An 11913-nucleotide genomic window follows, 5' to 3' on the forward strand; every position below is an offset into this window, starting at 1 on the left:
CCCAGAAGAGAAGATTTACAATACAATCACTGTAAGTGCCCTGCTCGTCACAGCATCAATCCTAATCCTTAAAGATGGCTAAAAATAAAGACGGCGGTGGCGGCGGTGGGGAGGGAGCCGTCGGCGGAGGCTCAGGAGGGCAGCAGCCCGTCACCCAGCCCGCCCGGCTCTGCTCGGCCCGGCCCGGCCAGCCGGCTCAAGCAGGGGTCTGAGGGAGAGACACACAGAGGGGCAAGGGAGGGAGAGGGTGAGGGAGAGGCTGGGACGGCCGGGGAGGGAGGCTTACCCACATCTGATCCAGCTGACGGGGGCCATATGGCAGCTGCTAGCCAGATAAAGAGATTAAGACTAGGAGGGAGTGCGATTACAGCTGTCTAGCCAATTCAGGCAGCTCAAATCTGCAACTTCTAAATTAGTCTCCTCTACTCCAGCCGACAGGAGGGGGAAAAGTGGGTAGAGTAGCCGCACATGCTTTCAAGTAATTTTACAGCCGCTTAGAATTAACTGAAATTTGAAGAAAAAAAAAAAAGCATTAAATAATCAGGATTAAATGTAATCTTTTTGACATTTTTTTGCTCTTTTATCAACTGAAATGTGCATTGTTTTCTTTTTAAAATTAGAAGATTATCACATTTTTTAATTTTTCTTTTTGTAAATTACTCAAAAAACAACAATGATTTAAAAAAAAAAAACAAACAACTGGTTTCTCGCTTTGGATTCTATTAACAAGTGTCCCAAACAAACTGCCTGACAACACAAATAGGAAACCGGGTTTTAAATTCAGCTCGCTCGACTACAAAACTAAAAACACAGCAGAGTGTTCCCGGACTGCAATTACCCCCTCAGACAGGCAGCAGCAACTACTTTTACCACTGAAGCTCTCACCAGCAGTTTCACACAGTTCCTCACACCGGTTTGACACACCGGAGATCCCAACAACAAAACAAAATAACTACTCCGCTACACCCCGAAACTCCCATACTCCAGTCAGCCGCACACACAAAAGACAGATGCACACAAACACACACACAAAACGGTACCTGCAGCAGTATGCATCAACTTGATTAACTCCACTGTAGCAGAATAGCCGGGCTCTCTGGCTGGGAATGGCTGTATCTCTCTCTCTCTCTCCCTCTCTCTCTCTCTATTTCTTTCTTGCTCTTTCTCTTGCTCGCTCTCTCTCTGAATCAATGAGTGGGTAGAAGAGGAGAGAAGAAGAAGAAGAAGAAGAAGAAGAGGGAGGCAGGCAGGCAGGCAGGCAGGCAAAAAAAAAAAAAAAAAACACGCTGTTCAAACTGCGAGGGACAGATGCAAAGTGGAGGAGATGTTGGAGGGGGAACGAGATACCACCTCCCTCCTCCTCTTCCTCCTCCTCCTCCTAACTGGCGCTGATCGGCAGCCACAAACACACACACATACACAGCACTAACTCTCCCAGGCTGCCGCTGAGACTCACAATAAAGGACTGGGGAGGGGTGGAGGCGGTGGAGGGATGGAGGAGGAGGAGGAGGTGGGGTGGATGGCAGCCTGTCAGCTGCTCTGACATCATCCTCAGATGGAGATGCTACCTCCAGCTGTGCTCTTTCTACAGCCATATGCTGCCTCCTCTACACTCCTGCCACCAGACTCCTCTTTCATTCTACCAACACCGCACAACTTTGTCTCTCTTTCTCCCCCTTTTTTCGCTCTCTCTGGGAAAAAAGAAAAAAAAAACATGGGTTTTGCTAAATGCAGTGGGATGCTGATTTGAGTTCTTCTCTGGGAAAACACACCAAATCATTAAACTGCAACCAAAACTACCAAAAGGAAGTTTGCTTTAAAAATGTTTTAAAAAACACCGTAGAGAAAAACTTTAGTCTGGAATTTTTTTTTAAATGCACCTCTTTCTCCCTGCCTCCTTCCAGTGGCCATAAACAAAGGCCAACACAGCACATTTGCAACTGACAGACGCACGCAGCTGATATTGTTTTCCACTTCTTTACGGTTCAGCGCCGCTGCCTTGTCTTGCATTCATTCATTCACCCACTCATTCATTCATTCGCCCATCCATCTATCCAGGCACCCCCTGCTCGGACCCTTCGGACAAGTGACAGGAACAGAAATGAAATGAGGAAACAATGGGAACAAGTAGGAAAAGAAAGAACCCACTGAGTGTGAATCCCAAACAAAAGATATACAAGGGTTTAATAAGGCGGGGAGAAACTTATTACAACAGCTTTATTTCGCTTTCATTTTTGGGAAAAGTGTGCACAGTTTTACCAACACTAATTCCTCCTTTTATTTTCTTTTTTATTTTAGTGACTGAGCTGATTAAGAAAAGTTTAAAAGACTAATATAGCAAAATATTGTCTCCCAGTGATGTCTCAATAATTGGTAAAGTTATCACAGCTGCACATAAAGGTAAATTATATGAATTATATTTGCTCCACAAAACCTGAGGATGAGTAACACCCAAGTGTACATTTAGGAGTTAATTACAAATATTTCTGTGTAATAACATATAATTACACTTTTTTTTTCTTTTTTATAATACACCACCAGCTGAGTGAAATAAGAAATAAAACAGAGAGAAAGTCGGAAACATTACATTAGCCAAGTTAAACTTGTAATTAACTTCCCCGCTGGAGTTTCTCCTTACTATCCTTAATTACAGCGTTAGAAAAGTCTTATATTTTAATTAATTTCTGTTTCACTTTGACACGTTTAATTGCCGTGGCTGTCTGTGCCATAACGTGGACTCGACACTAAGTTTAGACACTTCATTTTAAAGCTGCTTTTTTTCCTCGACGACGAGCGTTTACCAGCTTTTGTCCGGTGAGAAAAAGGGAAAAAAAAAAAAAAGAATTAGCATAAAAGTCTCGGCAAACGTTGAGCGCTGACGGGCTGTTAGACAGTCGCCCGAACAACACCGGAGGACTGTAATTAATTTCTCAGCAGAAGACACAACAAACAGCAGAAACACGGACACACACACACACACACACACACACACACGGAGACACACTGACCCACGCAGCTAGCTATAGCCCGACCACGGCTAACAAAAGTACGGCGGACGAGCTACAATATTGAGCTATTTACAGTTGTTCGGAAGGCCCCGGTGCTATGACAACAGCTGCTAAAACACCGCGGAGGGACAGCTAACATAGCAACTATTGGTGCGGGGAGCCAACACAGTCATGCTAAGGAAGGTTTAGCTACTTTTTCCCCTCCGTAACCCACCCTCTCTTCCCTCTCCTGAGCCTCCTTTAATCGGACTCCGGTATTAAGAGGCAAGCACTTACAGACAACAAGGTCCAACGTCTTCCCCTGCTTCCTCCGTCAAAATCCTCCTTTCTTCCCTCTGCGGAGACCAAACTAGATTGACTTTGGACTAATTTCCATAACAGGGCTGCCGAGGCGGCGAGCAGGCGGAGGGGACGGGGAGTCTAGCACTCTGCGGCGGCCAGATGTTTCCGAGCTGTTGCTGCTCAACTCGGGGCTGGGAAAAAAAGGAGGCGAGTTGACTGGCACGGCACGGAAGCCAATGGTGCCGGCGAGCAGGAAAGTGAAGGCAAATTGGAAGCGGCCCTCTGACAGAGCAGAGGGAGGGATATGTCTTCCTCTCTCGGCGGCGTAGGTTGACACCAGGCAACAACAACAGCAGCACACACAGTGAGCAGGCAGGAAAAGAAGAAGCTGGGCCAAACCAACTGGTTCTGCGAGTCAGTGAGGCGGACTGGCGCAGCGGAGAGCGAGAGAGAGTGGAGAGCGGCGCGGTGCACTCTGGGTGCTGTAGTCCCGCGCGAGGAGGAGGGAGGAGGAGGAGGAGGGAGGAAGAAGGGGGCGGAGCTGATGTAAGCAGGTGCAGCACCTTGACAGGAAAAAAAAAAAAAAAAAAACACTGTTGGTTTTCCTGTGCTGCTGGATAATGCTTAACACTTCATCTCTGAAATAACAATAACAACATACAGGCAGGTCTGAATCAGTGGAATAAAACAGCTGCACCACCTCCAGAGGTGGGAATTCAGTTATCAGCTATGTATAATGAACACGGGTGTAGTAAACTAAAAGATGCCGTCACAGTCCGTGTAGATTGTCAGTCATCCAGGTGATCCTAGGAGACCAACTAAAAAGCAGCTCGACTTCTCTTTAAGTTCTTGACGATGTTTTGCCCTCAAATGTAGGTAAAATTAGACCTTTAATGTCTCAGTTTTAACAGAGTTCCAATGTGTTTTCTACCCAGAAAATGTACATGTCAATCACCTGTACTTATAAAGTTCTAAGGGCTCAGAAATGATGGAAAAAGTACATTAAAAAGTGAGAAATTTGGACCCACCCCTCTGTACTTCATAATATGGATGTAAAACTTTACATGACGTTATTAAATATACTGAAGTTGATGTAGATGAAGAGTCAGCTGATTGCGAGAGGTGGAACGACATGAACCTAAAAGAGAAGCTGCTTTTTATTAAAGCGCCTACGGCTACCTATTGTACAACATTTTAAATAGCGTCTTGTCACTGTTTTATCGTCTGATCTAAACGGGCCCGAGTATCAGATCCAGTAATCAGTACAGACAGTTTTATAACCAATACAATAGATTCATTTTAAAAGATGTTACTCCAACTCTGGTCCATTTTGACTGGATTCAGGACACTAAGCATGTCGCTGGCTGCTCATTTCAGGCTGTTCTAGCTTTCCCTTCTGCTACCTGTGTGTTACCACAACGACAATGGTTACCCGACTAAAAGGTTGAAGTTTTACCGAGTAAATGGATCATGCAGTGGCGTCGCTCTGCTAGTTTTTGACAGTGCTCATCTTCCTGCATGCAAATGCTCTTCCAAACTGCCCCGTCACTATTCTGGGGGAACCATTGCTGCATGCTTTGCTTAGCTCTGCCTAAAACAACTGCAATTGCTTAAAAAACAACAACAACATGTAAACAAGTTAGTGTATTATTTTTCCTGTATAGCAGAATGATACTGAGGTGCAGTCAGACTATTCTACACTGCAGAAAGGTTTGGACCGCCCTGAAATGGACTCCAAGTTCCTGCAGCTCAAAACAGCTTCATACTGTCTGACCTTTCAGCCCTCATTGTAACATTCAGAGCAGTCAGAGATATTAGGGAAAAACTTAAAGAATCCTGAATACGAATGTCCAGTAGGATACCGCACCAACATTGACGGCACCTGTAAGACGCTGCCTTTAAAAAGGGTTAGGGTGCAGGCCAATCATCTGTGTTGTAACAGCCAAACCAGGAAACTTTCAGCCAATCATGTCGCTGCACTGATACAAGTTTGGTGTCCCGTAACCGGTAGGAAAATCTCATACTGGGGTCAATCACCAAACATTTTGAACAGCTTTTATCAGATTTGACCTGTGATTCTACATGTGCAGTTTTCATGACCTGGTGACCTCTGAAACTGTAATTATGGCTCCTCTCTAACGATTTATTTAAATAGGAATCTGGTCTGAAATAACTGCCTGATTAAGATAACAGCTGACTGGTGAGACTCGCCCATAAGGACTTTGACAGACCACATCATTTCCTGCAGATGAATTAAATTGTCAATAAATTGTTGTTTTTTAAAAGGCCACGTAGTTTCCTAAAACAGCTGTGCGCTGTGGTTTTTTAACAAATGCAGCTTAAGCTGGAGTAAATAATGCATGGGTTGGGGATTATTTTCAGCTGCAGATTTGGTGCATTTACATCCGCCTGATGGTGTGAGTGGGACTAATTCAGTATAACATGGATGGGTCATGGATGCTCGTAGAGGTCAATAATATGATAAAATAAAATGTATAGTTGGCTTTTTTTGGGAAATATCACCAAAATTCTGCTTTAAAATTTAAATAATAATCCTGATTTGGTTATGCAGTAATATTACAAGTTTTAAGTCATTAATAGTTAACTCTTACACCATATAATCATTGTAAAATCTATTCCTTATGCGCAGCACACTATTCCAGAAACAATTGGTGAGATTATTGATCAGTCCATTACTGAGAATCACTACAATTTTGATTATTGATTAACTGACTTACAGTTTGAAGAGCCACAGTGAACTTGATCTAAAATAACGAACATTTGACCCTTTTGGAAGTATTTTATCGACTCAGCAATTGATTAATTAATTAACTGTAAAAAGAATCTACAGACTAATCAATAAGTAAATAACCACACTATCCGTTTGTCTGTCAGTCACCATCTGTAAACTCACACCAGACACAAACCAAACAGACGATCCACACTCAGAATCTGGTTCATTTTCCCAAATGTTCTTAATCAATTTGACCCAGACAGAATTTTATCCATAAAAGCCTCCCTCGATATTTGAACTCCATCAAAAGAGATTGCATTATAATTGGAAGCCTACTTGCTCTTTCACAGATGCAACCTTGAATTTTGGGAGTCAGATAAACAAGTTTTATAACTAAATAGGCTGTTGATGGATCAGGATGTAGCGAAAATGTTTACTCTGTGTTTATTTCCTCCATTTTAAAGGCGATTTGCCACTGTCAGCATATTAAACAGTCGTCAACGTAGGTGTTCAGAGCAAAAACCGAATAAAAGGCGTAATAGAAGAAGGTAAAGTCATTCTTTTTAGAATGACTAATGTAGGCCAAGCAGTGTCCTTGCATACAAAATGGATGAGTAGGCCTCAGATACATGTAACAGGTTCCTCCTGCTGGTTTTAACTCACAGTATCTCTCCCAGCAGGCGCATGACTGGCACTTTTATGGGCGACCTGTGACTCACTGAAGTAACACCAGGGCTTTGTGTGGCGAGGCCTGTTTAACCTGTAAGTGGCGGTTTACAATAAACAGCTGTTGCGTGCATTCACGCTGGACTGGCCTGTTCGGTCACTGACAGCTGAGTAAGACTTGAAGCAGATCATTTCGTTTGTCACCCTTCAACGTTGGACCTCACAGTTTAGCCGCAGCCTCGTGTGAGATTGTTGTTCCCTCTCATATATCTGCCTGTGTTTGATTTTTATCCCTGTTTCACCAGGAATGTTTCTTTGTTTTTCTTTTCTTTTCTTTGCAGCGTGAAGTGCTGCAGAGATATTTGGGTTGTAAGTTTCCTGCATGACATCCAAGAGAAGAGAACACCAAATCTAGGGCACAGAGCAACATCAGCAGCATTGCTTCTCCCCCCCGTCCAGGAAAAAAAAAAAAAAAAAAAGACACCGTTTGACAAAAAAAATGCTCAGGTGCTCTAAACCAGGGACTTGCAGAGATCCTAGAAACACAACAAACAATAGCTCAATTATGTTCTAACGAGCTAAACTTAGATACAAATCTGTTAATTCCAGCAATCTGAAGCTCCACTCTGCTGCTGTAAAATCATATTTAACAAGTTTTTTAAAAAATCCTCTCAGATGTGGGTCACTGGGACGAAAACCTCCGTCGACTGTCTGTCTGTCATGAAAGCCTTGACATGAAAAAAAAAAAGTTTGGGCAGCTCTGGTTGCACGACTGAGTCCGAGGGCCTATTTGCATCCACTAAACCTGTCCCAGTAAACTAATTGGCGTCACTAATAGATGCTGGATGAACTGCAGCCCTGTATGGTAATGAATTCACACGATCTGGTGTCATAGCTGAAGGACTTGTTAAAATGCAAATGAATGATGACCCTGTTATGCGTCCATCAATTTGGGGGTCCATGTTACCGGCGCATTACAATGAGCCCCTTGTTCAGACACGAAAGTACAATTAGGCCCTCGGGAAGGAACATTTCAGCGAGGGGGCCTGCGCACAGAATCCGATTTAAGGAGAGACTTTCACAACTATTAGCTAATTTTGTGCAATAAATGTTCGGCTCCTGTGCAGGATAATTTCTGTCGGTGTGCAGGGAGACGTGATGCGTGGAAGACTCACCTCACTGTCTGTTTTGTAACTCCTGTATATGAATACTGTAAAGAAAAAGATGCACTTCAGATAGCCTTGAACGCTCTGAAATCTGTTCTGTCTTTCTGTGTGTGAATGCCTCAAGAGATTCCTGTGCAATTTTCTAAACTTCTTTCACCTTTCCTGTGTTTCCCCCTCTGATCCACATATTGTTTTGCCACTGACAGATGCCAGAATACAGCCGAGTGTGTGTTTGTGTCTGCGAGAGTGTGTGTGTGTGTGTGTGTGTGTGTGCATGTGAGCCAAAAAAACAGAGCCAGACTGATGTTTGAAATTATCTGTACCACTGTTTCATCCTCCCCACAGCTGAAAGACAAAGCAGAAGGCAGGCAGAGGAGAGAGAGAAAAAAAACCAAAAAAACATAAAAAGACCAATATGCAGAACATTCACGTGTCTACTGCAAAAGTTTTTTGTTTAGGTTTACTTCTCTTTTTCTACTTGAGAGGAAATTAAATGTACTAGTCCACAAATACTCTCACATATTTAGAAAGAGACAGTCAGACCTTCCTCAAATCTTCAAACATTGTCACAGTGACGAACAAACTGTTGTTTCCTTTAAATATGAATTACGCACGAGAAAATAACACAGAGGCGAACTAATCTGCGTGTTGTTTCTGAATAAATGCAGCATTGTTTGGAGCAGTTCTTCTGCTCTCCGCCTCTGGAGGTCGCTGTAGATCCCATGTTTTACACTCCAATTCTCTCTGTTCAGTTCAGTTTAATGAAGCTTTGTTGCCATTATGTTTGGATTTTACAAATACGTTGCCACAGCAAGTGAATGATTCATACATGTGCAGGGAGTGGATTGAAACAGCGAGTGGCTGAGCCTTTAAATAAAGCGAGAAATATTCCAAATCAGAGAAAGAAAGTAAAAGAAGTGTTCCTATTTTTACATTTTTACATCATTTGCTCAGTTACAGTTGTAACTGAGCTCCCAGCACTTATTTTTTTTCCCCACTCACTGCATTTGTGGTGCTGTTTTTCCAAGCAAAAGGTGTTTGATGCTAATATTCAGCTTTTCATTTCGGCCCCCAGAAGCAGGTAGTCCTGAGTGCAGCTTTATTTTATTTATTTTTTTCTTTTTTTTTTCCTGTCTGAAGCAAAGAAAAAGCATTTTGTGAATCTGGCAGAGGAAGCGATTCAGTGAAAAACCTCTGGCCATACCTGAGATATTACGACTGCATGCTTCACAGGTTCTGGCTTCCGTTGCCAGCATTAATTACATTTTGCTTGTCAACTGGTTTTCGCATTCAAAGGTTTTCAACACAGACAGCTGTTTGAAAACAACTCCTCAGCACCTCCGAGAAGGATTCTGATGATGATTCTCGTTTTTCACACTAAAATGCAAAATTAATGGTGTCTCAGGATGCTTCATTCAAAATACACTGAATAAATGATTCCGTGTCTTGTTTTCTGTCACGTATATGTATTGCCTTCTATGGACACAACAAATGCTGTTCCATCTGTCGTCTGCTAACCCCAACCTTTAAGTTAGTGCTAAATGTGGGGATCAAGATGTTTAAGCTTATTTGCACTCATTGCGAGTTGTTCTGCATGAATATGAGCTAAGTGTCCTAACTGGAAATGCTAATTTGCCGAGATATGGCGCCTGTCCGGCTCGGTTTCAAAGCAGCAGGGGGTTGAAATAATGGAATAAACCTATAAAAAGCAGCGCACAGGGGCAACAGAGGACGCAGCAACCAAGATCGTTATCTCACTTCCTTTGAGAAATTCCTGGGCAACTCTTTTGATTTGAGTTTAAATTAGCATTCCACTTTTGATACGAGAGCTGTATTTTCCTTTCTTGTTCCCAGCTGGTGTGAGGGACGCTCAGGCCAGCGTTTTTCCGTCCAACCAGGAGCCTCCTGAACCTTCAGCGGGCAGCAGTGTGTCCCTCAGCTTCCCTCATGATGCCCGTAATGGAGGCATGCAGGAGGGGAGACACTTTGGGAGACACTGGCTGGCTGACAGAGGAAGAGTAAGGGATGGGAGGGGGGGTGCTAGACAGATGTTTGAATCTCAGCCTTGGGGCAGATGAGTCTAATCCATCCTCCAAGGCAGAGACAGAGACAGAGAGAATGAAATGGAAGCAATGTCTATTAGTGCAACTGGCTGCCCTCTTTCCTCTCCGCATCCCAAGTCTCCCTTTTTTTTCTACCCAAAGTGTGCAGCATTTCCAAATCCATTATAGATCACTGAACCAAGCTGCCACTGTGAGAAAAGGAGAGTGAAATAACAGGTACATATGATGCAGACATATAATGTGCACACCGCTTCTCTTAAGCTCACGTTAAAGCCCCACTCTGAGGATATTTTAACCTTGTTAGCGCGTCCATATGGGGTTTCTTATACGCTAGAAGACGCATCCTGTGCGAGATAAGCCATGGCAAGCAGTTCCACCTTGAAACTGCAGCATATCGACGGCAGTCTCAAAAATACTTCTACGGTTTCACGCATAACAAACCCAAAGAACCGATCCTGTCAGCTCGCAGGTTGAAGCTTTTTATATCATTATTCTTCTTTAGGTTTGAATATGTCTGGCTCATTTACTCCAATATTACTACTTTTGGCAGTTTGTAGTGCAGAAGTTTTATCAGCGTTTGAGCAGACTTGTAGGTGAGCTGGTGTGCTTGAGCTGCAGCGAGTGGTGGTTGAAACTGGACACATGGTGCTGCATGTTATAGACGAAGCAACAAGAAAGGGATTATTTAAATGGAAAAAATGAATGAAATATGTAACTCCAATAGGCAAACGTGTTTCAGACGAAAGATTCGTTGCAAATTAATGCAATTAACAAATTGCAAAGGTTAATTACAGAGTGTGCAAGGTGTGGTTATTAAATAATGAGACTAAACTATGCTAAACTAGTGCATACCATGTGATTCATTCATCTCTTTATCTATTAGCCACATCTCCTATATTTTGCAACACGCCTGGGCCAACGTTTAAACTCCTAACGCCGTCCTCCTTCTGTGAAAGTTACACGTTTGATAGCATCTCAAGTGGTAATGCTCCATCACATGTTTTAAATCGTTTACGCGGTGAATACTGGACTAAACTTTGACGTTAAAAAAAAGACAATATTGCAAATTAAATGTCAGATAATCTCGAGTCCTCGCAGCAGTGTTGTTTAGGATGTAAAAGTTCTGTTCGTTTTGGTTTTATCAAATGAACAGCAAATACATTTCATGTTCAAGTTCAAATATTCACACTCCAGATTTGTATTGTTATGAAATTACAGCTCAGTTTTTTTCAAGCACATTTAATACAAATCTTTAGCCTCAAGAGACATTCTGAGTACACGTTGGCAAAAAATGAAATGTGACCGTGCTTTAACCTTCGCTTTAACTAAAACTACAAAACCAAACACTAACTTTCCTGCCAGTATCGGAACCTCCAAGAAATCCTCGAGCAACTTTGTTTCAGCTGACAGTGGGAGGAAGTCCGTTCATATAGTTTAATGATTCGATCATCTGGCCCAGTGTGGCTGCTGTTGTAGGCGGTCTGGAATGCAGCCATTTTGACTGAGTGTAAAATATTCATGAACTATCAATGGTAGCCCATCTGACTGGCTGGGGAACAGCTGCTGGGTCTCTGTGCCTCTAGAGGTGCAGCATCTGTCCATTTGAGGAAAGTGAATATGTGTTTGTGCGAGTGGATGCTTTACATGTGTGTGTCTTTCTAGACGTGCGTGCGTGTTCGTGTGTGTGTGTGTGTGTGTCAGAGCACACGTCCTAATGCATGCATGTGTGTGTGTGTGTTCGTGTCTCAGGGGGACGAGACATCAGGAGGAACAACTGTGTATTTAACTTGCTTATCTCCAGATGGTGGAGGATCATTTTAGAGATGATCAAAAAAGCACGTCTCAGTTTTATCAGGATCTGTGCTTGTCAATCACATATCACTGTCATGCAGAGACACACATGAGGAAGGCAGCGGCGGCGGCGACGTCGTCTCCGTGTGATGTGTTAACGTGAATGCGTCTTTTGTACATCTGAAGCCTCTGCCATTCTATAC

The 11913-nt window shown here is 43.0% G+C and overlaps 1 protein-coding gene across 2 annotated transcripts in view; it reads right to left on the reverse strand.

The window, feature by feature from the left end:
* zbtb18 (zinc finger and BTB domain containing 18) overlaps positions 1-3410 on the reverse strand; it is a 10197-nt gene extending 6787 nt beyond the window's left edge. The window contains exon 1 of one of the 2 annotated variants that reach the window (XM_008299669.1): positions 3285-3410. Coding sequence is in view for 1 of the 2 variants with exons in the window: in XM_008299668.1 (XP_008297890.1) it covers positions 1041-1056 (16 nt within the window). In the remaining variant the exon portion in view is untranslated. Of the gene's footprint in view, positions 1-1040; positions 1075-3284 lie in introns of those variants that run through there. The other variant, XM_008299668.1, reaches the window with a different exon arrangement.
* Positions 3411-11913: the final 8503 nt, after the last annotated feature.

Source organism: Stegastes partitus, unplaced genomic scaffold, assembly GCF_000690725.1.
Source record: "Stegastes partitus isolate 25-593 unplaced genomic scaffold, Stegastes_partitus-1.0.2 Scaffold1444, whole genome shotgun sequence".
Lineage (NCBI taxonomy): Eukaryota > Metazoa > Chordata > Actinopteri > Pomacentridae > Stegastes > Stegastes partitus.